Below are 26,402 nucleotides of genomic sequence, written 5' to 3' on the forward strand. Positions count from 1 at the left end.
ATATGTGTGTAATATGTATGTGTAATATGTGTGTAATAAGTGTGTTATATGTGTGTAATAAGTGTGTTATATGTGTGTAATATGTGTTATGTGTGTAATATGTGTGTTATATGTGTGTTATATGTGTGTAATATATGTAATATGTGTATTTCAAGAAGAAAAGATGCAGTACCACACTCCGTAAAAATAAAATGTACCTTTATTCAAAAATATTTAAAATTTCAGTTTCAAAGAGTAGTGACAGCCTGCCACTAGTATGGAGAGAGAGCGCAGCACACGGGATTACGCGTTTCGGCAGATTGCCGTAATCATAGCCTGGTGTGTGTCTGTCCTCCTTGCCTTTAAGAACACCTAAAACTTTGCTGATAGGATGAAAAATGCGCTTATCCCTCCCTCTAATGCAGAGCAATTCAGGAATACCTGCAACTTAAGGTTAACTGTTTGTGTACTCTTTGATTCCTATATATGTGCATAATAATAGCATTTGACATATTTAAAAGGAATTATATTGCTATTCTAGAAATGTTTCCTTTTTAGAAATTTTGGAGAGTTTGAGACACACAGTAACTATATAATTTAATCCTATGTTTCCTTAATATATGTAATATAAATAGTGTGAAAAAAGGGGTATAAAGAGATATAAAACTTCATGATATTAAGCTTGACTAGGGGTGTATTAAGATGTGTGTATTCCTTTATTCAAAAAAAGGTTAAAACCCATCCACGGGGTACAAGGTTGCGTGCAGCAGTGATTTGCTAACATGTTTTGTTATGCAGCGGTAATCATAGCTACGGATCATACACTTGTTACCTTATTTAAATACAACAGTCTATCTTCATTGGTTAAAATAAAAGCTGCGATTACAAAACCTATTTGAATTAAAAATGATAGTTACACTCTTTAATATTATTATACTCATGATGCCAATAGTGGCTGCCTGTAACTGATGGAAAATATAGCTTTAAACTACATAGTGCATGGACACCATCACTCTTAGCAAAAGAGAAAGGGATTATTCATTTCATATAATTTCAGCTAATTTTGACAGTCCCTAGGACCCTCTAACATAGTTCATATTAGTGACATTTGATATAAATGGATCCATACCATATCAAATAATCACCAATTGAACTCAATATACACATTGGTGCACAAATAATGACAATAATGACTTTAGTTTTGAGTAATCCCCAGACACTGCCAGTTTATAGAAAATGAAATATAAACAAACTAGCAATAAATGTTATAATAATGACATAAGTCCTCGCCAAAGATTATGGTAATGAAAAAAGGAAATGTATGCTTACCTGATACATTTATTTCTTTTTCGATACGACGAGTCCACGGATTTCATCCTTACTTGTGGGATATCGCCTCCTGGTCAGCAGGAGGAGGCAAAGAGCACCACAGCAGAGCTGTATATATAGCTCCTCCATTCCCTCCCAACCCAGTCATTCGACCGAAGTTAGGAAGAGAAAGGAAAAGCCAAGGTGCAGAGGTGTCTGAAGTTTAACAAAATTATAAAAACCTGTCTCAAAAGAACAGGGCGGGCCGTGGACTCGTCGTATCGAAAAAGAAATTTATCAGGTAAGCATAAATTTCCTTTTCTTTTTCAAGATACGACGAGTCCACGGATTTCATGGGATACAATACCAAAGCTATAGTACACAGAAGAAACGGGAGGGACAAGACAGGGAACTGAAACAGAAGGCACCACTGCATGAAGAACTCTCCTCACCAAAACAGCCTCATTTGAGGCAAAGGTATCAAATTTGTAAAATTGGAAAAGGAATGAAGAGACGACCAAGTCGCAGCCTTGCAAATCTGTGCAACAGAAGCATCATTCGTGAATGTCCAAGAGAAAGCCACAGCCCTAGTGGAATGAGCCGTAAGTCTTTCAGGAGACTGCTATCCAGCGGTCACATATGCAAAACAGATGGAACTCTTAGCCATAAAGGAAGAGAGGTAGCCGTAGCTGTCTGACTCCTACAGTTCCCCGAAAAAAACACAAACAAAGAAGGTGATTAACGAAAATCCTTAGTAGCTTGCAAGTAGAACTTTAAAGCACGGACCACACCTATATTATGGAACAAATGTTCCTTCCGAGAAGAAGGATAAGGATACAACGATGGAACCACAGTTCCTGATTAATGCGCTAAACTGAAACCACCCTAGGAAGAAACCAAGGTTTAGTACACAACACCACCTTATCCGCAATAAGATAAGGAGAAATATATAGTAATGCTGAAAGCTCCGATACCCTTCGAGCAGAAAAAATAGCAACTAAAAATTAAACTTTCCAAGATAATTCTCTAAGTATCTATGGAATGCATAGGTTCAAACAGAACCCCTTGACTCTAAGTCCTAAATGCAAACTCCAAGTAGGAGTAATAGGTCTAAATACAGGCCCTATTCCAGACGGTTGTGTAACAAAATAGACCAAACAGAAATCTGAAACTAGTGGATAACCCCCAATTCTTCTTGGAGAAAAGACAAAAGTCTAGGAATCCTTATCCTACTCCATGAGTAACCCTAGGATTCACACCAATAAAAACATATACACCACATCTTATGGTAAAACATTCTAGTAACAGGCTTACATGCCTAAATTAAGGTATCTATGACCGAATCAAAGAAACCTCGCTTGCATAGATCAAACATCCAATCCCCAAACAATCAGCTTCATAGAAACTAGATTTGGGTGAAGAAGGAACCCTGAAAAAGAGATTCCTTCCCAACGGAAATGTTCAAGGTTACCGAAATGACATGGTCAGCAGCTTAGTATACCAAAACCTGTGAAACCACACAGAGTGAGGAGAAGCACCGATGCCTTCACCTATTAGATCAGAACAAACCCCCGGCAAAAAAACGCAAACGGGGAAAAAGAGAACCTAGGCTGAAAGCCAAAAACTAGGCAGTCTGACAAGATGCCAGGAGATCCAACTCTGGCCGACCCCATTTGAAAATCAGGAAGGAGACACTCCCGTGATGGAGATCTACTCAGAAAATCCGCTTCCCAAGTGACCACCACCGGGATATGGATTGTTGACAGATAGCAAGAATGAAACTGGGCCGAAGTCAACTGAGGCCAGAACAGAAAAGACTTGAAGCTCGTTCTTAGTTGTAGGAAAACGAAGAACAGACTCCGCAGGAGTCCTCACTCTGCTAAAACACGGACCCCGGGACAGGTGATCCAGAGACAACCACCATAGAAAAGAGTCCCTTGTCTCCTGTTTCAGACATAAATGAGGAGATAAGTTTGCAAAGTCCCCGTTCCATTGCCTGAGTGTGCTCACTGAGGTAGAATGAACAAACACAAATTCAAGTGTTACCAGGCGCTGTCCATTCCATCAACCCCTGAAGAATCCTGCAACCCTCTGGTTTTCACAGAGCTCAGCCACAGTGCCTTAGCATACTGAGCTATCTCCAGTCCGTCACCATCAGCCCACCACTATGTACTGAGCCACTGAAGGCCGAGAAGTGGGCTGAAGGCCCAAACCCTTAATGATAGACCTGTATTTCCTGACCTCAGTCAGAAAGATCCGAATTGATGTAGAATCTGTCATGATTCCCCAAAAAGCTACCCTTGTGTTAGAGACAAAGGAACACCTTCCCAAAGTCATCCACCCATGAGCTCACAGGAATAACAATACCATGTCCGTTGAAATCTTGCCTGCTGTAAGAAAAACGCCTGAACTAGGATATTAGCCAGAGAGGGCGCCATTGCAATGCCCCAAAGAACTCAGAACTGTGGCAAGACCAAAAGGAAAGACCACGAACAGAAATGTTTGTCCATAAGGGCAAACCCAAGAACCCGAGACGAATCTCGTGAACGGCACATGAAGGTACTTGACCGGTTGACATAAATTGACCATCTAGAATCAAGGGAAAAATGGTCCATATCCGGTACCAATATTATAACTGGAACAATCACTCCCAGAGCTTAAGAGGTCTCCTACGCAGCGTAAGGATGTCTCTCCCTTTGTCTGAACCTTAGACAATCAATAAGGTAGAAACTGCCTCTGAGAGGAAAATATTCAAGCTCAACTCAAATTAGAGCGAAAACGGAAAGCCGGCCCCCCGGACCGGAACATGTCCCCCATGCTGTCTTTAATACAACAGCAGGCTATGCGTTCACCAAAATCTTAGTCATAGAACACATAGGCATAAAAACAAGGCTCTAACCATAAGGTACCAAGAGCTGGAGCAGAGTCACCTACGCTCCCTGTTTAAAAACTGGAAGGGAAGAAAGTGAAATAAAAGAATTAACCAATATGCCGCCACACCAGTGACGGCAGCAAAGGATACAGATGGTTGCCATTGTAAACCCTGTGTGTGTCCCATAACTAAATTTAGCCCCTGAAGGCTATTTTCTAAGGGTATAGAAGTTCACGTAGTGATCGGAACTACTCCTTCTCCTCCAAGGAATGTCATCCAGCCTCTTAGCCGATACGGCTATGGGAAATAGTCTTGTAAATATAGAGAACGCTCAAGGCACCAATCCCATCTGAAACGGAAACTCTCAGTAACATGGAGAAACCGTTAGAATAGCAATACTTCCAGTAATGTTAAACCCTATGTAAAAACATACAAGGCATCATAATCCCGAGTGGAGCTTGAAGGACACGCAGGACACTGCGTGCAGGCCCTAAAATTTCTATTGACATATTATAGGAGAAATTTGTGGCCATTGGGTAACAGACTCCCAAACAGCAATCGCCGAAAAGGGAATAGGTTCAAAAAGAAAAAACAATTTGGAACATAGGACAATGCCGTTCCTTTAATTCTGAGAATTAACTCCATGCTTGAGTGCGGTTGTGTCATCCTCCGTCATAAAGGATGAACTAACAAAGAAAACCGCTGAAATTCATTGAATATTATATACACAGAATAAGAGGTTACTGTCTCTTTAAATCGTAGAGAAACTAATTCTTGTGAGAGTTTGTACCATCCGACGTCACAAAGGATGATTGAACAAACCAAACAGCCACAATTCTTTTAATAAAATTTACATCTCTTTAAATTTAAAAGGAACGTTTTATTTCTGCCGTGCAGAAAAACAATCCAATAACAACATATAAACTGCTGCAACTAGACATCGCTATGTACATCAAAAGCAAAGTCATTGCAAGGAACCGCAGAGCATTGCCTGTGGGTCATAAAGAAGTTTGGGCACATGTAGAACATTGTGGCAAGGATTGACCTGTGTCAGCAGACTCCCAACAGCCACCGCTTTAGAAGGAGCATTTACAATAAATGTAAACACAGGAAAATATGTTACTGTCACTTTAAATTGTAAAAAGGTTAACATTATTCCTTTACATTAGCTGCAGAAAATAATTAATACAAATTTGTAAAAATTAGCAGCTGAAGCCAGGTTCGAACTCACAACCTTGGGGATGGGGAGCAGTTTGGCCACTGGGTCACAGGACCCCCAAACTTTGTTTAAATAAACTTGCAAGGTATTCATACCCCTCAGTTTAAAAGAATGTTTTATTCCCCAAATAAGCCTATAACACGTGAAAGCACATCTCTGCGGATCCAACCTATACTGATCCACATAGAAATAAGGGAAACAGAGGCAGCGGGATGGGGCATATGTGGTGGTGGTGTAACCAATTGCAGACGCTGTGGAGGACCATAATAGCAGAAATAGAAAACATTTTCCAGACTACGCTCCCCTTAGACCCTTTGGTCTGGCTTCTTAACAAATCAGTAAAGTTACCACAATTACATTTTAGACCTCTGTTGAGGATTATGATTAATGGGGTTAAGACACTAGTGGCACAAAATTGGAAATCGGCAGAGCTCCCATCAGTTGAGATGTGGCGTAGGAAGGTCACGGAGTTGATTGAGATGGAAGAGTATGGTTCCTATGCCCCAAATAAGAGGGAAACTTTTATTGAACTCCAATACACGTGGGAACACTATATAGAGAATACTTGGAGATAGATATGTTCCCCTTGACTAGGACTTTATCACAGACTGATTGTGGCTTGTTCTGGCTCCTGGTAGACATTATCATATTTGTTTTCATAATTCTTAAAGGTTTTATACTTTTAGGATATAAAGTGTGGCATCTTCTGTATTATGTTTAGGCAACAGGACCTATTTGTTTTCTACATATGGTATTGATCACTAGAATCCACCACAGATTTGTTTTTTATTTATTTCACAGGCTTGTTCAATCAGAGATGATAATGATTGTATACAATATTGTTTAAACTTTTGTTTGACCTTTTTACTATAATGCACTGTGTTGTATGACTACTGTGGATTCCCAATATAAAAAAAAAAAAAAAAAAAAAAAAAAAGAAATAAGGGAAACAGACACCGAAAGCGCGCAGAGCCTCTCTACTATATTGTTCTGCAACACAGCAGAGAAAGCATCTGGCGTCCATTGAAGGAACGTTCAAAAGGCACGCAAACCATGGCGTGTATCTTAGCCCCGCCCATCGTGGGCGTATCAGATAAATCTCCCTGGCCGCTAAGTTATGTGAATGGAGCCGTCGGAGAACCTCATGGCCACTATGAAAAGTAAATAATTCCCCAGTCAATGCCATACAAGTCTCACATATGGCAGGAACGGGGAAGTAAATCTCCTAGTCGGCTGTCATCTTGTACAATAAGCCATAGGGAACAAGACCTACTTGTTAAAGTAAAACAAACCTCCCCATCGGCCATTTATTTAAATAAGCCCCTCGGGGGTTTCCATGAAGTAATATGAATTACACTACCGCACCAGCGACGGCTAAAGAGTGAAGTAAATGTATTCTCAATAGAGAACATTGCATGTTCAATAAAATACACCTCCCTGTCGGCCGATAGTTCTCTAACATAAGCCGTCGGGAGCCAAGACACATGTATAACATGAAAAAACGCCCTGTAATACATTGAATTATACTACCTTTCATGTTAAAGCAGGGACATGCCTCATGACATCCCGTATTAGTAAAACAGGATAACCTTCTGAACTGCAAACTTCAGTAATGTAAGCCCTTGAAAGCAGCACTGAAGGAAGTAAATGTTGCTTTGGAGATCGCCCATCAACTTAACCTCCTTTGTTACACATAGGGATAAACTTATATAAGGTAAAAATCTAATTCCCCACTTACCAGATAGGTAATCATACAGAATATTCTGAGTTCATTTTATGTCCCAGAATAATAAGGACTGCACTTACCTCTACGCTGAGCGACAGCATGACCGGTCTCACAGGATCAAGAGGTATTCTCCCTCCTGCAGTTCTGTGGACTTTTTTAATATCTGCTAAGACCATCATCTGAAGGGCAGCACTCAGTATGGGAGGCGCAGTGAGAATTTAATCCCACCAGTTCCCATTGCTTTAAAGCCACCTGTAGCTCTACTGTTTTCTAGAGGCTGACAAGGAATACGGCTACACCCTATAATAAAATAGCACTCACTGGTACCATTTTAAAAATAAAAAAAACTCTTGATTGAAGAATCTAAACTAACACCTCACTTTGCCTCTTCCTATCACTAACACAGGCAAAGAGAATGACTGGGTTGGGAGGGAAGGGAGGAGCTATATACAGCTTTGCTGTGGTGCTCTTTGCCTGCTCCTGCTGACAAGGAGGCGATATCCCACAAGTAAGGATTAAATCCGTGGACTCGTCGTATCTTGAAAAAGAAAACAGTAATAGGAGATAGACTCAAATATTTCATACTGCAATGAGATAGGATGATAGGAATCTGAGCATATTGCATAACAATCAATGGTTAATTATTAATATGGTGGAATAGAAGATATTCTAAGATTTTTATTTTTGTTTATTTTATTGTAATTCGCAAAAACTACCCTTATTACATCTCTTAACCCCTTAAGGACCAACAACGTACAGGGTACGTCCTACAAAAAAATGTAGTTAACGACCAAGGACGCACCCTGTATGTTGTTGGTCTTTGAAAGCGATGGAAGCGATCCTGATCACTTCCAGCCGCTTTCATGTTATTGCAGTGATGCCTCCATATTGAGACATTTCTTAGTCACCCGATGCAGAGAGAGGCACTCGGTGGCCCTCTCTGCATCGGCAATCGATGGCCGCGATCGTTAGTGGGTGGGAGCCGATGTGGGCGGCCATCGATGGTAGGCTGCAAGTCAGAGGGGGTGGGATCTTTACTGGGACCGCAGGGGGCGCGCACAGGGACGAGCGCGAAGTTACACTATGGAGCAAAAAAAATCTTGGAGGGGTGGGGGATTTGGATATTGAGGGGGGCAGCTACACTACATCATTTTTTTAATTTATATAAATAAATAGTATGTTTATGGCAAACTGGATAGCACACAATAAGATAGAGGGGGAGGGTTAGAGAGCTGTTGGGGGGGGGGGGGATCAGGGAGGTTGGGAGCTATGAGGGGATCCTACACAGCAGAATTATGTTGTTGTTTTTTTTGTTTATTTAAAAAATATATATATATTTTAGTACTGGCAGACTTTCTGACAGTACTTAAGATGGCGGGGACAATTGTGGGGTGGGGGAGGGAAGAGAGCTGTTTGGGAGGGATCAGGGGGTGGGATGTGTCAGGTGGGAGGCTGATCTCTACACTAAAGCTAAAATTAACCCTGCAAGCTCCCTACAAGCTACCTAATTAACCCCTTCACTGCTAGACATAATACACGTGTGATGCGCAACGGCAATTAGAGGCATTCTAATTAACAAAAAGCAACGCCAAAGCCATATATGTTTGCTATTTCTCAACAAAGGGATCCCAGAGAAGCATTTACAACCATTTGTGCCATAATTGCACAAGCTGTTTGTAAATAATTTCAGTGAGAAACCTAAAGTTTGTGAAAAAAAATTGTGAAAAAGTGAGCATTTGGGGGGCGTGTCCGGGGTAGGACCCAAGATGGCCACTAAACTGGGAGCTCTGTATCCAGATTTACAATTCGCCTTGTTCTCTGAAAATTGTGTAACCATCCAGCCTGAAATTGTGTTCTAAGATGTAGCTGAAGATACCCTGAGCTGGATTATATATATATTGAATGTACTAGGACTTCCCAGACTGGACCGCTGAGCTCTTTTGGAGTTTCTTGCAGAGAGGGAGCTCAGCACCCTCCCACTGGGGAACCGGGTAAGCAGCGTACTTTAAGTTTACCTGCATTGAGAGCTGATTTACAGCTCTTTACACTTCTCCTTGATCATGGGAGATTTATATAGGTTGAACTCGATGGACTTCAGTCTTTTTTCAACCTTATCTACTATGTTATGTTCCTACTTCATCAGGTGCATGCTTTATTTATTGAATTTCGTGCGGCAAATGCATAATCGATTTGATCGACTAATGGTTATCGCAGGGGCTCAGAATACAGAAAAGAATGAGGAGCCCAATATGGCTGGGAGGAGCGATTGTGGCCTGCAGCATGGCGACATACAACACGTGCCACAGGGCTACGAGTCTCTTTACACCCAGCACAAGAACCAATCAGACATGAGTTCATTCACAGTCGACTCCCAAAATACTACACCAGACCCTGAGCCATGTGCACCTCACGCTGTCTTCTCCCAGAGGGAACAATTGCGCTCCTACACTAACCAGAAAAACGGACCAGGAGCTGCAAGAAAGATAGTTCTGTGGCAGGATGGCGACTTTATGATCCCTGACATGCACGCTACGGTCATCAAAGGGAACTGTACTGACGAGGCCAGCGGGACTGGTTCTTTTTTGTACGGATCTAATCACGTTGTGGCAAAATCGGTGAGAGCTATTGGTTCCCATGAGCGCAGTCCTATCACAGTTTGGAGTCCGTGGTGGATATTTTTGCTTCCGTCTGCTCTGCAACCAGTAACCCCCATAGTTTGGAGAACAAGAGTGGGTTAGCTTGTGGACTGTGCCCTGGGACTGCCGCCAACTCAGTAATCTTTCCGCTCAGTTTGGGATACCTACTTGTGGGGACAGTGGTCTATCAATTCCAATGGACATTGAACAGTGTCTGGGGTATTAAATGCTTAGTGACTAAGTGATTTGCAATCCTAACAGTATTTTCAATATGTTTAACTAGCAAATGGGAATATTTTTCTGCAGTAATACACCATATCGTTTTTACTAAACTGTAACTGCTGTTACTTTTGCTCAATCGCTCCTATATCATACACTCTTGATGTGACAGCAATAGGGCTCCCATATACCGTGCTTAACCTCAGGATGGGTTCACTATATTTTTAAAGGATGGCGACCCATGTTTGACTGGAGAGTTGATGTGCGCCCCTAGTACTGGCTAGCTGGATTTAGTCTAACATGTGCATGGTAATAATCTGTATAAAATGTACATGCCTCAAAAGTTATCCCTTAGGAATCTGTATATGTTGTTAGGCAGTGGTGTAAATAATCTTATGCAAATGGTGGGCTGTCAGCGGCCGAGACAGCACATTAGGTCTGCTAATATTACTCACTTGTTTTATATGGGATTGTTTTATAGAATTGCGAAGCATTGCTTTAATATTTCTCTCAATTGCATAGCTGTAGTGTGGGGCAACACCCTGGTTTTAGTTGAGCTGTGTGCAGTATCAAACACTACTACACTGTACTTTTAAGTTCCAGAGAAATAGCCCACAATAGCCTTGTACTCTGCCCCTCAAGTTCATAAAGTTTACATATGCTACAACTCATGGATGTAAAATATATTCTAAAGGTCTGCGGACTACATTTGTACAATGTGCACTATACACATTCTGCTGTGACAGTATAATATACAGAAACTGTAGCTATAAGACAGAGGTGGGTTCCAAGAATAGTTTCTGTTCCGCAGAGGATGCTACTTGCCTAGGAGAGGTATCTCTCACATTTTTATATATGGTCTTATTTGTGTAGATGTTAGTACATTATTTACTCACTGTGTATTTTGAGGTCCTACAAAGGCATATAGCAACTTAGAGGGTACACTAAGAGATCTCATACCACACCTTATTACTGTATCCCCCAACACTTACCCCTTACATATATTTCTAACCTGTGGTCCATATGTGGCCACAAATGTTTAACTGGGGTACACTCTACCCTAGCTTTTATATACTTAGGGCGTTCCTCGCTTATTATTAGTACCCTCTTTATGTATTGGGCCCAGGAGTGGCCATGTTAGCATTCCCCTATTTTCCACCCCTCATTTGTATCCGATATTTGTGGTACAAGAGTGGCCACTATTTTTCCGCTGGGGTGTTCCTCATTTGTATTTAGTTTTTTTATATCTTGGGGGGTTCTTTACTGTATTCGTACACGTTGGTTGGCTATATATTGATGAGCTTGTTTAACTGTTACATATATTTAGTAAAGGTGCAAGCCTGAAGGTGGTTGTCTAAATTCCCTCAATTTAGAGAGTTCTACATGTTTGGGGTCCATAAGCGGCCTCAGGAGTCAGAGGGTAAAAAAGAGGGGTGTCCATAGGTTTGCTTCTTAAACATTTGAAGAGCAGGTTATGCTGTACTGTGACTGGTTAATGTGTTGTTATCACCTCCTGTTTTATGTCGATGTAGTCGTATCTCTGTATAGGTAATATCATCTTTGTAACCTACATGAGCAAACTGTATATTTTTGTATTTTCTTAAACCCCAATAAAAAATTATTAAACAAAAAAAAGAAAAAGTGAGCATTTTTTTTTATTTGATTGCATTTGGCGGTGAAATGGTGGCATGAAATATACCAAAATGGGCCTAGATCAATACTTTGGGTTGTCTACTACACTAAAGCTACAATTAACCCTACACGCTCCCTAATTAACCCCTTCACTGCTGGGCATAATACACATGTGGTGCGCAGTGGCATTTAGCAGCCTTCTAATTACCAAAAAGCAACGCCAAAGCCATATATGTCTGCTATTTCTGAACAAAGAGATCCCAGAGAAGCATTTACAATCATTTATGCCATAATTGCACAAGTTGTTTGTAAATAATTTCAGTGAGAAACCTAAAGTTTGTGAAAAAAATTGTGAAAAAACATAATTTATGCTTACCTGATAAATTCCTTTCTTCTGTAGTGTGATCAGTCCACGGGTCATCATTACTTCTGGGATATTACTCCTCCCCAACAGGAAGTGCAAGAGGATTCACCCAGCAGAGCTGCATATAGCTCCTCCCCTCTACGTCACTCCCAGTCATTCGACCAAGGACCAACGAGAAAGGAAAAGCCAAGGGTGAAGTGGTGACTGGAGTATAAATTAAAAAATATTTACCTGCCTTAAAAACAGGGCGGGCCGTGGACTGATCACACTACAGAAGAAAGGAATTTATCAGGTAAGCATAAATTATGTTTTCTTCTGTTAAGTGTGATCAGTCCACGGGTCATCATTACTTCTGGGATACCAATACCAAAGCAAAAGTACACGGATGACGGGAGGGATAGGCAGGCTCTTTATACAGAAGGAACCACTGCCTGAAGAACCTTTCTCCCAAAAATAGCCTCCGATGAAGCAAAAGTGTCAAATTTGTAAAATTTGGAAAAAGTATGAAGCGAAGACCAAGTTGCAGCCTTGCAAATCTGTTCAACAGAGGCCTCATTCTTGAAGGCCCAAGTGGAAACCACAGCTCTAGTAGAATGAGCTGTAATTCTTTCAGGAGGCTGCTGTCCAGCAGTCTCATAAGCTAAACGAATTATGCTACGAAGCCAAAAAGAAAGAGAGGTAGCGGAAGCTTTTTGACCTCTCCTCTGCCCAGAGTAAATGACAAACAGAGAAGACGTTTGTCAAAATTCCTTAGTTGCCTGTAAGTAAAATTTTAGAGCACGGACTACATCCAGGTTGTGCAGTAGACGTTCCTTCTTTGAAGAAGGATTTGGGCATAAAGAAGGAACAACAATCTCTTGATTGATATTCCTGTTAGTAACTACCTTAGGTAAGAACCCAGGTTTAGTACGCAGGACTACCTTATCCGAATGAAAAATCAAATAAGGAGAATCACAATGTAAGGCTGATAATTCAGAGACTCTTCGAGCCGAGGAAATAGCCATTAAAAATAGAACTTTCCAAGATAAAAACTTTATATCAATGGAATGAAGGGGTTCAAACGGAACGCCCTGTAAAACATTAAGAACAAGGTTTAAACTCCATGGTGGAGCAACAGTTTTAAACACAGGCTTAATCCTGGCCAAAGCCTGACAAAAAGCCTGGACGTCAGGAACTTCTGACAGACGTTTGTGTAACAGAATGGACAGAGCTGAGATCTGTCCCTTTAATGAACTAGCAGATAAACCCTTTTCTAAACCTTCTTGTAGAAAAGACAATATCCTAGGAATCCTAACCTTACTCCAAGAGTAACCTTTGGATTCACACCAATATAGGTATTTACGCCATATCTTATGGTAAATCTTTCTGGTAACAGGTTTCCTAGCCTGTATTAAGGTATCAATAACTGACTCAGAAAACCCACGTCTTGATAAAATCAAGCGTTCAATTTCCAAGCAGTCAGCTTCAGAGAAGTTAGATTTTGATGTTTGAAGGGACCCTGTATCAGAAGGTCCTGTTTCAGAGGTAGAGACCAAGGTGGACAGGATGACATGTCCACCAGGTCTGCATACCAAGTCCTGCGTGGCCACGCAGGTGCTATTAGAATCACTGATGCTCTCTCTTGTTTGATTCTGGCAATCAATCGAGGAAGCAACGGGAAGGGTGGAAACACGTAAGCCATCCTGAAGTCCCAAGGTGCTGTCAGAGCATCTATCAGGACTGCTCCTGGATCCCTGGATCTGGACCCGTAACGAGGAAGCTTGGCGTTCTGTCGAGACGCCATGAGATCTATCTCTGGTTTGCCCCAACGTCGAAGTATTTGGGCAAAGACCTCCGGATGAAGTTCCCACTCCCCCGGATGAAAAGTCTGACGACTTAAGAAATCCGCCTCCCAGTTCTCCACTCCCGGGATGTGGATTGCTGACAGGTGGCAAGAGTGAGACTCTGCCCAGCGAATTATCTTTGATACTTCCATCATAGCTAGGGAGCTTCTTGTCCCTCCCTGATGGTTGATGTAAGCTACAGTCGTGATGTTGTCCGACTGAAACCTGATGAACCCCCGAGTTGTCAACTGGGGCCAAGCCAGGAGGGCTTTGAGAACTGCTCTCAATTCCAGAATGTTTATTGGCAGGAGACTCTCCTCCTGACTCCATTGTCCCTGAGCCTTCAGAGAATTCCAGACGGCACCCCAACCTAGAAGGCTGGCGTCTGTTGTTACAATTGTCCAGTCTGGTCTGCTGAATGGCATCCCCCTGGACAGATGTGGCCGAGAAAGCCACCATAGAAGAGAATTTCTGGTCTCTTGATCCAGATTCAGAGAAGGGGATAAGTCTGAGTAATCCCCATTCCACTGACTTAGCATGCACAGTTGCAGTGGTCTGAGGTGTAAGCGTGCAAAGGGTACTATGTCCATTGCCGCTACCATTAAGCCGATTACCTCCATGCATTGAGCCACTGACGGGTGTTGAATGGAATGAAGGGTGCGGCAAGCACTTTGAAGTCTTGTTAGCCTGTCCTCTGTCAGGTAAATCTTCATTTCTACAGAATCTATAAGAGTCCCCAGGAAGGGAACTCTTGTGAGTGGAACGAGTGAACTTTTCTTTTCGTTCACCTTCCATCCATGTGACCTTAGAAATGCCAGCACTAACTCTGTATGAGACTTGGCAGTTTGAAGCTTGAAGCTTGTATCAGAATGTCGTCTAGGTATGGAGCTACCGAGATTCCCCGCGGTCTTAGTACCGCCAGAAGAGCACCCAGAACCTTTGTGAAGATTCTTGGAGCTGTAGCCAATCCGAATGGAAGAGCCACAAACTGGTAATGCCTGTCTAGGAAGGCAAACCTTAGGTACCGATAATGATCTTTGTGAATCGGTATGTGAAGGTAAGCATCTTTTAAATCTACAGTGGTCATGTACTGACCCTCTTGGATCATAGGTAAAATTGTCCGAATAGTCTCCATCTTGAACGATGGAACTCTTAGGAATTTGTTTAGGATCTTTAAGTTCAGGATTGGTCTGAAAGTTCCCTCTTTTTTGGGAAACACAAACAGATTTGAGTAAAACCCTTGTCCCTGTTCCGATCGTGAAACTGGATGGATTACTCCCATTAACAAGAGCTCTTGTACGCAGCGTAGAAACGCCTCTTTCTTTGTCTGGATTGTTGACAATCTTGACAGATGAAATCTCTCTCTTGGAGGAGAGTATTTGAAGTCCAGAAGGTATCCCTGAGATATTATCTCTAGCGCCCAGGGATCCTGAACATCTCTTGCCCAAGCTTGGGCGAAGAGAGAAAGTCTGCCCCCCACTAGATCCGATCCCGGATCGGGGGCCCTCAATTCATGCTGTTTTAGGGGCAGCAGCAGGTTTCCTAGTCTGCTTGCCCTTGTTCCAGGACTGGTTAGGTTTCCAGCCTTGTCTGTAGCGAGCAACAGCTCCTTCCTGTTTTGGTGCAGAGGAAGTTGATGCTGCTCCTGCTTTGAAATTACGAAAGGAACGAAAATTAGACTGTCTAGTCTTGGCTTTGGCTTTGTCTTGAGGCAGGGCATGGCCTTTACCTCCTGTAATGTCAGCGATAATCTCTTTCAACCCGGGCCCGAATAAGGTCTGCCCTTTGAAAGGTATATTAAGCAATTTAGACTTAGAAGTAACATCAGCTGACCAGGATTTTAGCCACAGCGCCCTGCGTGCCTGAATGGCGAATCCTGAATTCTTCGCCGTAAGTTTAGTAAGATGTACTACGGCCTCCGAAATGAATGAATTAGCTAGTTTAAGGACTCTAAGCCTGTCCGTAATGTCGTCCAGAGTAGCTGAACCAATGTTCTCTTCCAGAGACTCAATCCAGAATGCCGCTGCAGCCGTGATCGGCGCAATGCATGCAAGGGGTTGCAATATAAAACCTTGTTGAACAAACCTTTTCTTAAGGTAATCCTCTAATTTTTTATCCATTGGATCTGAAAAAGCACAGCTATCCTCCACCGGGATAGTGGTACGCTTAGCTAAGGTAGAAACTGCTCCCTCCACCTTAGGGACCGTTTGCCATAAGTCCCTTGTGGTGGCGTCTATTGGAAACATTTTTCTAAATATCGGAGGGGGTGAGAACGGCACACCGGGTCTATCCCACTCCTTAGTAACAATTTCAGTAAGTCTCTTAGGTATAGGAAAAACCTCAGTACTCGTCGGTACCGCAAAATATTTATCCAACCTACACATTTTCTCTGGTATTGCAACTGTGTTACAATCATTCAGAGCCGCTAACACCTCCCCTAGTAATACACGGAGGTTTTCCAGTTTAAATTTAAAATTTGAAATATCTGAATCCAGTCTGTTTGGATCAGAACCGTCACCCACAGAATGAAGCTCTCCGTCCTCATGTTCTGCCACCTGTGACGCAGTGTCTGACATGGCCCTAATATTATCAGCGCACTCTGTTCTCACTCCAGAGTGATCACGCTTACCTCTTAGCTCTGGTAATTTAGCCAAAACCTCAGTCATAACAGTAGCCATATCCTGTAATGTGATTTGTAATGGCCGCCCAGATGTACTCGGCGCTACAATATCACGCACCTCCCTCTGAGCGGGAGATGTAGGTACTGACACGTGAGGCGAGTTAGTCGGCATAACTCTCCCCTCGTTGTTTGGTGAAATTTGTTCAATTTGTACAGATTGACTTTTATTTAAAGTAGCATCAATACAGTTAGTACATAAATTTCTATTGGGCTCCACTTTGGCATTGCAACAAATGACACAGGTATCATCCTCTGAATCAGACATGTTTAACACACTAGCAAATAAACTTGTAACTTGGAAATACAATTCAATTAGAATAATATTAAAACGTACTGTGCCTTTAAGAAGCACAGAAGATCTATGACAGTTGAAAATTAATAAATTGAAACAGTTATAGCCTCAATCCTTGTAAATAACACAACTTTAGCAAAGGTTTAATCCCATTAGCAAAGATAACAAATTCTGAAAGCAGGAAACAAATTACAGAATAAACGTTTTTTATCTCAGTCAAACTATAATTCTCACAGCTCTGCTGAGAGAAATTACCTCCCTCAAAATAAGTTTTGAAGACCCCTGAGCTCTGTAGAGATGAACCGGATCATGCAGGGAATACAATGAGTTGCTGACTGAAATATTTGATGTGTAGTAAAAGCGCCAAAAAACGGCCCCTCCCCCTCACACACAGCAGTGAGGGAGAACAGAAACTGTCAGAAAACAGATTAAGCAACTGCCAAGTGGAAAAATAGTGCCCAAACATTTATTCACTCAGTACCTCAGTAAATGAAAACGATTTTACATTCCAGCAAAAACGTTAAACATAATCTCTAGTTATTAAACAGCTTTATGTATTTCTTACAGTGTAATTCTAGTGAAGTACCATTCCCCAGAATACTGAAGTGTAAAGTATACATACATGACATTATATCGGTATGGCAGGATTTTCTCATCAATTCGATTGTCAGAAAATAAAAACTGCTACATACCTCTATGCAGATTCATCTGCCCGCTGTCCCCTGATCTGAAGTTTACCTCTCCTCAGATGGCCGAGAAACAGCAATATGATCTTAACTACTCCGGCTAAAATCATAACAAAAAACTCTGGTAGATTCTTCTTCAAACTCTGCCAGAGAGATAATAACACACTCCGGTGCTATTTTAAAATAACAAACTTTTGATTGAAGATATAAAACTAAGTATAATCACCATAGTCCTCTCACACATCCTATCTAGTCGTTGGGTGCAAGAGAATGACTGGGAGTGACGTAGAGGGGAGGAGCTATATGCAGCTCTGCTGGGTGAATCCTCTTGCACTTCCTGTTGGGGAGGAGTAATATCCCAGAAGTAATGATGACCCGTGGACTGATCACACTTAACAGAAGAAAGTGAACAATTTTTTTTATTTGATCGCATTTGGTGGTGAAATGGTGGCATGAAATATACCAAAATGGGCCTAAATCAATACTTTGGGATGTCTTCTAAAAAAAAATATATACATATTAAGGGATATTCAGGTATTCCTGACAGATATCAGGGTTCCAATGTAACTAGCGCTAATTTTGAAAAAAAAAATGGTTTGGAAATAGCAAAGTGCTACTAGTATGTATTGCCCTATAACTTGCAAAAAAAGCAAAGAACATGTAAACATTGGGTATTTCTAAATTCAGGACAAAATTTAGAAACTGTTTAGTATGGGTATTTTTTGGTGGTTGTAGATGTGTAACAGATTTTGGGGGTCAAAGTTAGAAAAAGTGTTTTTTTCCATTTTTTCCTCATATTTTATATTTTTTTATAGTAAATTATAGGATATGATGAAAATAATGGTATCTTTAGAAAGTCCATTTAATGGCGAGAAAAACGGTATATAATATGTGTGGGTACAGTAAATGAGTAAGAGGAAAATTACAGCTAAACACAAACACCGCAAAAATGTAAAAATAGCCCTGGTCCTTAACGGTCAGAAAATGGAAAAGTGCTGTGGTCCTTAAGGGGTTAATCCGCCTATAGATCCTCATAATATCCAATCCATTCCTATAGCAGTACAAAAAAGGGGAGGGGGGTTGTAGGAACTATGCAATCTCACTATTAACAATAATTAATAAGATCATATTCAGAGTTAAGTCCAGAGGGAACTCTGGTTTGGAGTTTAAATATCCAAAACATCTCACTCTTGCCCAATAATTTATTTCAGTCCCCACCTTTTGGAGGACACATAACTTTTTCAATAGCTTGCCACCTAAGGCTAGCTGTACTTTTCTGATGGAATCTAGTATATATATATATATAGATAGAGAGAGCGAGATATGTATTTATTGCTGCCAAACGCTGCACGATTTGCCCCCGCACTGCGCTCGGTGGTTTGCCGTGTCTGTCAGCATAAAAATGAGGCTCCCATTGAAGCCTATAGAAGTGCACTCTCCTGAGCGCTTGGCTTTCTGGGCAATGTGAACGTGAGGTTGCATTCACACTGCGCCACAGTTGTAATACCAGCGCACATTTACTTATATATTTACTGACTACTGTTCCGTTAACAGGCATCTCCCTTCAACTCTTGTCTGGACAAAATTCACCCGGAACTGTGCCAATCTCGCAAACGAGAAACACAAGGATGCTCTCAATCTGGATTTTGTTTGGATTAGACAGATTATGACTGGCTACAAAAGAAAGAATCGTTTAACTGACACACAGGTCTAATTTACCTAGTGGTGAGTTTAAGTGGGTAAATGCTGACGAGGTAACATGCAAGGATATGGAATGAATGAAGGAAGGGAGAGAAGGTAGCTAGGTAGGTAAAGGAAGGAATGAAGAGAGAGAAGACGGTGAAGGAGCAATAATATAACCTATAATAGAAACGTATCTGTCATTTGCTAGAGCTATTGATTTGTACGGACTAGAGATTACTGTGATATATCATTTATAGAAGTTTAGGTAAAAAGGAATCAATGAAAAATTTTAATCTTTCAATATTTACCTGTTTGGCGACCACAGCTCTTCACAGATCTCAGTTCCTAAACAGGTGTCTTTTGTTGCCAAAACGGCATCACCGAAGGGCACAGTAACCTGCAGTAAAAGCCGGAGCATAAGAGTCAGGTTCCCAAACGAGAGCTGAGTATTTTATATATAACAAAAACTGAAAATGCCTGGATTCATTTAAATGGAGCCGGTCTGCAAGACGACGGCTCACAAACCTCATCACACGCTGCAAAAGGTGCAGAATCCTCAAGCTTCCTGCACACATGATTTTCCTGGCACATATAAAAACGCTCCCCTTAAAATTAATTTAACTTAAAGGACCAGACAACACATTAGATTTGCATAATCAACAAATGCAAGATAACAAGACAATGCAATAGCACTTAGTCTGGACTTCAAATAAGTAGTAGAATTTTTTTCTGACAATTTTAAAAGTTATGTCTATTTCCACTCCCCCTGTACCATGACAGCCATCAGCCAATCACAAATGCATAAACGTACCATGTGACAGCCATCAGCCAATCAGAAATGCATATAGTACCATGTGACAGCCATCAGCTAATCACAAATGCATACACATTTATTCTGTGAATTCTGGCACATTCTCAGTAGGAGCTGGTGACTCAAAAAGTGTAAATATAAAAAGCCTGTGCACATTTTGTTAACAGAAGTAAATTAGAAAGTTGTTTAAAATTGCTGCTCTGTCTGAATAATGAAAGTTAATTTTGACTTGAGTGTCCCTTTAAAGTGCAATATTGTGAAACACATGAACTTATAGTTGTGTATTATTTTTTTTCAATCATTTAGATGTTTTATCATCAATTAAAAAAAAAAAACTTGCATGTTTTGCAATTACAAAATAGATCACCTAGTACACCTGCCCAGCTTAAAGGAGACAATAAACTCAAACTGAAATGAGTATGTTTGGCCAGACACAAATCCTTATGTCCTTTCATAAAGATTTGTGTTATATTTTCTATGCCAGCTCAGTTAAATAATAGAAGAGCTTGGCTACATTTCTAGGTAGACTCTGCACCAATACTTGTTTCTAGACGTTTCTTCTCATACATGTAAAAAAAAAAAAAAACTTTTTTCGAAAAAAACAAAATTTATGCTTACCTGATAAATTTATTTCTCTTTTGGTGTATCCAGTCCACGGATTCATCCATTACTTGTGGGATATTCTCCTTCCCAACAAGAAGCTGCAAGAGGATCACCCACAGCAGAGCTGTCTATATAGCTCCTCCCCTAACTGCCACCCCCAGTCATTCGACCGAAGACAAGCAAGAGAAAGGAGAAACTATAGGGTGCAGTGGTGACTGTAGTTAAAAAAAAACAAAAAAAACACCTGCCTTAAAGTGACAGGGCGGGCCGTGGACTGGATACACCACAAGAGAAATAAATTTATCAGGTAAGCATAAATTTTGTTTTCTCTTGTAAGGTGTATCCAGTCCACGGATTCAGCCATTACTTGTGGGATACAAATACCAAAGCTATAGGACACGGATGAAGGGAGGGACAAGGCAGGCGCTTAAACGGAGGGCACCACTGCCTGTAAGACCTTTCTCCCAAAAACAGCTTCCGAAGAAGCAAAAGTATCAAATTTGTAGAATTTGGAAAAGGTATGAAGCAAAGACCAAGTCGCCGCCTTACAAATCTGTTCAACAGAAGCCTCATTTTTAAAAGCCCATGTGGAAGCTACTGCTCTAGTGGAATGAGCTGTAATTCTCTCATGAGGCTGCTGGCCAGCAGTCTCGTAAGCAAAGCGGATTATGCTTCTTAACCAAAAAGAAAGAGAAGTTGCCGAAGCCTTTTGGCCTCTCCTCTGTCCAGAGTAAACCACAAACAAAGCAGATGTTTGACGAAAATCTTTAGTGGCTTGTAAATAGAATTTTAAAGCACGGACCACATCAAGATTGTGTAATTGACGTTCCTTCTTTGAAGAAGGATTAGGACATAGTGAAGGAACAACAATCTCCTGATTGATATTCTTATTAGATACCACCTTAGGAAGAAACCCAGGTTTGGTACGCAACACTACCTTATCAGCATGGAAAATGAGATAAGGAGAATCCCATTGTAAAGCCGATAACTCAGAAACTCGTTGAGCCGAGGAGATAGCTACCAAAAACAGAACTTTCCAAGACAACAGCTTGATATCTATGGAATGCAAAGGTTCAAACGGAACCCCTTGAAGAACTTTAAGAACTAAATTTAGACTCCATGGTGGAGCCACAGGTTTAAACACAGGCTTGATTCGAACTAAAGCCTGACAAAACGCCTGAACGTCTGGAGTATTAGCCAGACGCTTGTGTAAAAGAATAGACAGAGCAGAAATCTGTCCCTTTACGAAACTAGCTGACAATCCCTTCTCCAATCCTTCTTGGAGAAAAGATAATATTCTAGGAATCCTGACCTTACTCCATGAGTAACCCTTGGATTCACACCAATGAAGATATTTACACCATATCTTATGATAGATTTTCCTGGTAACCGGCTTTCGAGCCTGAATTAAGGTATCAATGACCGATTCAGAGAAACCACGCTTTGATAAAATCAAGCGTTCAATCTCCAAGCAGTCAGACGCAGAGAAATTAGGTTTGGATGGTTGAAAAGACCCTGAAGTAGAAGGTCCTGCCTCAGCGGCAGGGTCCATGGTGGACAGGATGACATGTCCACCAGGTCTGCATACCAAGTCCTGCATGGCCACGCAGGTGCTATCAAAATCACTGAAGCTCTCTCCTGCCTGATCTTGGCAATCAGACGAGGGAGCAGAGGAAACGGTGGAAACACATAAGCCAGGTTGAAGGACCAAGGCGCTGCTAGAGCATCTATCAGCGTTGCCTTGGGGTCCCTGGACCTGGTCCCGTAACAAGGAAGCTTGGCGTTCTGGCGAGACACCATGAGATCCAGTTCTGGTTTGCCCCAAAGTTGAATCAACTGAGCAAATATCTCCGGATGGAGTTCCCATTCTCCCGGATGAAAAGTCTGCCGACTTAGAAAATCCGCCTCCCAGTTCTCGACACCTGGGATATGGATAGCTGATAGATGGCAAGAGTGAACCTCTGCCCATAGAATTATCTTTGAAACCTCCAACATTGCTAGGGAACTCCTTGTTCCCCCCTGATGGTTGATGTAGGCTACAGTCGTGATATTGTCCGACTGAAATCTGATGAACCCGACCCCAGCTAGCTGAGGCCACGCCTGAAGAGCATTGAAAATCGCTCTTAGTTCCAGAATGTTTATCGGAAGGAGTGCCTCCTCCTGAGTCCACGAGCCCTGAGCCTTCAGGGAGTTCCAGACTGCACCCCAGCCCAGAAGGCTGGCATCTGTCGTTACTATAGTCCAATCTGGCCTGCGGAAGCTCATCCCCTTGGACAGATGGACCTGACATAGCCACCAGAGAAGAGAATCCCTGGTTTCTTGATCCAGATCTAGTAGAGGGGACAAATCTGTGTAATCCCCATTCCACTGACTGAGCATGCAAAGTTACAGCGGTCTTAGATGTAGGCGGGCAAACGGTACTATGTCCATTGTCGCTACCATTAAACCGATTACTTCCATACACTGAGCCACTGAAGGACGAGACGTGGAATAAAGAACACGGCAAGAGTCTAGAAGTTTTGACAATCTGGCCTTTGTTAGGTAAATCTTCATTTCTACCGAATCTATCAGAGTCCCTAGGAATAAAACTCTTGTTAGAGGTGATAGAGAACTCTTTTCTTCGTTCACCTTCCACCCATGGGACCTCAGAAATGCCAGAACAATGTCCGTATGGGACCTTGCGATTTGAAAAGTCGACGCCTGTATCAGAATGTCGTCTAAGTAAGGGGCTACTGCTATACCACGTGGCCTTAGGACTGCTAGGAGGGACCCTAGAACCTTTGTAAAGATTATTGGTGCCGTGGCCAACCCGAAGGGAAGAGCCACAAACTGGTAGTGCCTGTCTAGAAAGGCAAACCTGAGAAAACAATGATGATCTTTGTGTATCGGGATGTGAAGATAAGCATCCTTTAAGTCTACGGTAGTCATATATTGACCCTCCTGGATCATAGGAAGGATGGTTCGAATAGTCTCCATCTTGAAGGATGGGACTCTGAGAAATTTGTTTAAGATCTTGAGATCTAAGATTGGTCTGAATGTTCCCTCTTTCTTGGGAACCACAAACAGATTTGAATAGAAGCCCTGCCCCTGTTCCTCCTTTGGAACTGGGTGGATCACTCCCATAACTAGGAGGTCTCGAACACAATGTAAGAATGCCTCTCTCTTTATCTGGTTTACAGATAAATGTGAGAGATGAAATCTCCCTTTTGGGGGAGAGGTTTTGAATTCCAGAAGATAACCCTTGGACACAATTTCCAATGCCCAGGGATCCTGGACATCTCTTGCCCAAGCCTGGGCGAAGAAAGAGAGTCTGCCCCCTACTAGATCCGTTTCCGGATCGGGGGCTGCTCCTTCATGCTGTCTTAGAGGCAGCAGCAGGCTTTTTGGCCTCTTTCCCCTTGTTCCAAGCCTGGTTAAGTCTCCAGACCGGCTTAGACTGGGCAAAAGTTCCCTCTTGCTTTGTGTTAGAGGAAGTTGAAGCTGCACCACTCTTGAAGTTTCGAAAGGGCCGAAAACTAGACTGTTTGGTCTTTAATTTGTTGGACCTGTCTTGAGGAAGGGCATGACCTTTTCCTCCATTGATGTCAGAAATGATCTCCTTCAGTCCAGGCCCGAATAGGGTCTGTCCTTTGAAGGGAATATTGAGAAGTTTAGACTTTGAAGTCACGTCAGCTGACCAGGATTTAAGCCATAGCGCCCTACGCGCTTGAATAGCAAAACCTGAATTTTTAGCCGTTAGCTTGGTTAAATGAACAACGGCGTCAGAAACAAATGAATTGGCTAGCTTAAGGGCCCTAAGCTTGTCAATAATATCTTCCAACAGGGTTTCAACCTGTAGAGCCTCCTCTAGAGACTCAAACCAGAAAGCCGCAGCAGCAGTGACTGGGGCAATGCATGCAAGAGGCTGGAGAATAAAACCTTGTTGAATAAAAATTTTCTTAAGGTAACCCTCTAATTTTTTGTCCATTGGATCTAGAAAAGCACAACTGTCATCGACAGGGATAGTGGTACGCTTAGCTAGAGTAGAAACTGCTCCCTCCACCTTAGGAACCGTCTGCCACAAGTCCCGTGTAGCGGAGTCTATAGGAAACCTCTCTTTAAAAACAGGAGGGGGAGAGAACGGTACACCTGGTCTATCCCATTCCTTAGTAATAATTTCAGAAAACCTCTTAGGGATTGGAAAAACATCAGTGTAAGTAGGTACTGCATAGTATTTATCCAATCTACATAATTTCTCTGGGACTACAATAGCGTCACAGTCGTTCAGAGTTGCTAAGACCTCCCTGAGCAATATGCGGAGGTGCTCAAGCTTAAATTTAAATATAGACATATCAGAATCAGGTTGAAGTATCTTCCCTGAATCAGAAAAATCACCCACAGATTGAAGCTCCCCTGCTTCAGCTTCAGTACATTGTGAGGGTGTATCAGACATAGCCACTAAAGCGTCAGAGAGCTCTGTATTTATTCTAGTCCCAGAGCTGTCTTGCTTTCCTTGCAATCCTGGCAGTTTAGATAATACCTCTCTAAGGGTATGATTCATAACTGCCGCCATGTCTTGTAAGGTATATGCAATGGGCGCGCTAGATGTACTTGGCATCCCCTGAGTGGGAGTTATAGGTTCTGACACGTGGGGAGAGTTAGATGGCATAACTTCCTCCTTGTCAATTTCTTCTGGTGATAAATTTTTTAAAGCCAGAATATGGTCTTTGTAATCTATAGTAAAATCAGTGCATTTGGTACACATTCTAAAAGGGGGTTCCACAATGGCTTCTAAACATAATGAACAATGAGTTTCCTCTATGTCAGACATGTTTAAACAGACTAGTAATGAGACCAGCAAGCTTGGAAAACACTTTAATAACTGTGAACAAGCAAAAAATAAAAACGGTACTGTGCCTTTAAGAGAAATAAACAATCACAGAAACTGCAAAACAGTGAAAAAAGAAGAAATTTACAAAATTTTTACAGTGTGTATAATAGACTGAAATAGCATTGCACCCACTTGCAAATGGATGATTAACCCCTTAGTTTCAAAACCGGATCAAAAAAACGATATAACCGTTTTTAAACAGTCACAACCAACTGCCACAGCTCTACTGTGGCTCCTACCTGCCCATACAACGACTTTGGAAGGCACAAAAACCCTTTAGAGGGGTCCTATATGTTCAGGGGACTCCTTCAGGGAAGCTGGGTGTCTCAAGCTGCAAAAACTACTGCGCAATTAAGGTGTGAAAATAGGCCCCTCCCAACCTGTACTCACAGTGAGAGGGCCTTAAAAAACTATCCCTAGGCAAAATCTAGTCAGCCATGTGGAAAAACTGGGCCCCAGAATAAAATGTTATCACCATTTGTAAAAAACGTTTATACACATCAAGCAAACGTTATGTCTATTAAGTAATGAGAGTAAATAACAAAAATATTACCTTTTACAGCAAGCATGATACCAGTCATTATTAAATCACTGTAATCAGGCTTACCTTAAATAAATCAGGCACTGTCAGCATTTTCTAGCTCATCATCTCTCTAGAAAATTTAAAACGGCACATACCTCAGAGCAGGTAATCCTGCACGCTATTCCCCCAGCTGAAGTTACCCATCTCTTCAGTTATGTGTGAGAACAGCAGTGGATCTTAGTTACAAACCGCTAAGATCATCAAAAACCTCAGGCAGACTCTTCTTCAACTTTCTGCCCGAGGCTAAAATATTACAACTCCGGTACCATTTGAAAATAATAAACTTTTGATTGAAGATAAACTACATTAATGCACCACATCTCTCTAGCTACTTCCCTTGTCGAGAGCTGCAAGAGAATGACTGGGGGTGGCAGTTAGGGGAGGAGCTATATAGACAGCTCTGCTGTGAGTGATCC

General features: G+C 41.8%; 1 protein-coding gene across 1 annotated transcript in view; it reads right to left on the minus strand.

Moving 5' to 3' along the window:
- Positions 1 to 26,402, minus strand: part of NADSYN1 (NAD synthetase 1) — a 236,533-nt gene that overhangs the window by 137,858 nt on the left and 72,273 nt on the right. The window contains exon 7 of the mRNA XM_053689231.1: positions 19,428 to 19,516. Coding sequence (XP_053545206.1) covers positions 19,428 to 19,516 — 89 coding nt within the window. The remainder of the gene's footprint in view (positions 1 to 19,427; positions 19,517 to 26,402) is intronic.

The sequence above is a fragment of the Bombina bombina genome, chromosome 7 (assembly GCF_027579735.1).
Source record: "Bombina bombina isolate aBomBom1 chromosome 7, aBomBom1.pri, whole genome shotgun sequence".
Classification (NCBI taxonomy): Eukaryota; Metazoa; Chordata; class Amphibia; order Anura; family Bombinatoridae; genus Bombina; species Bombina bombina.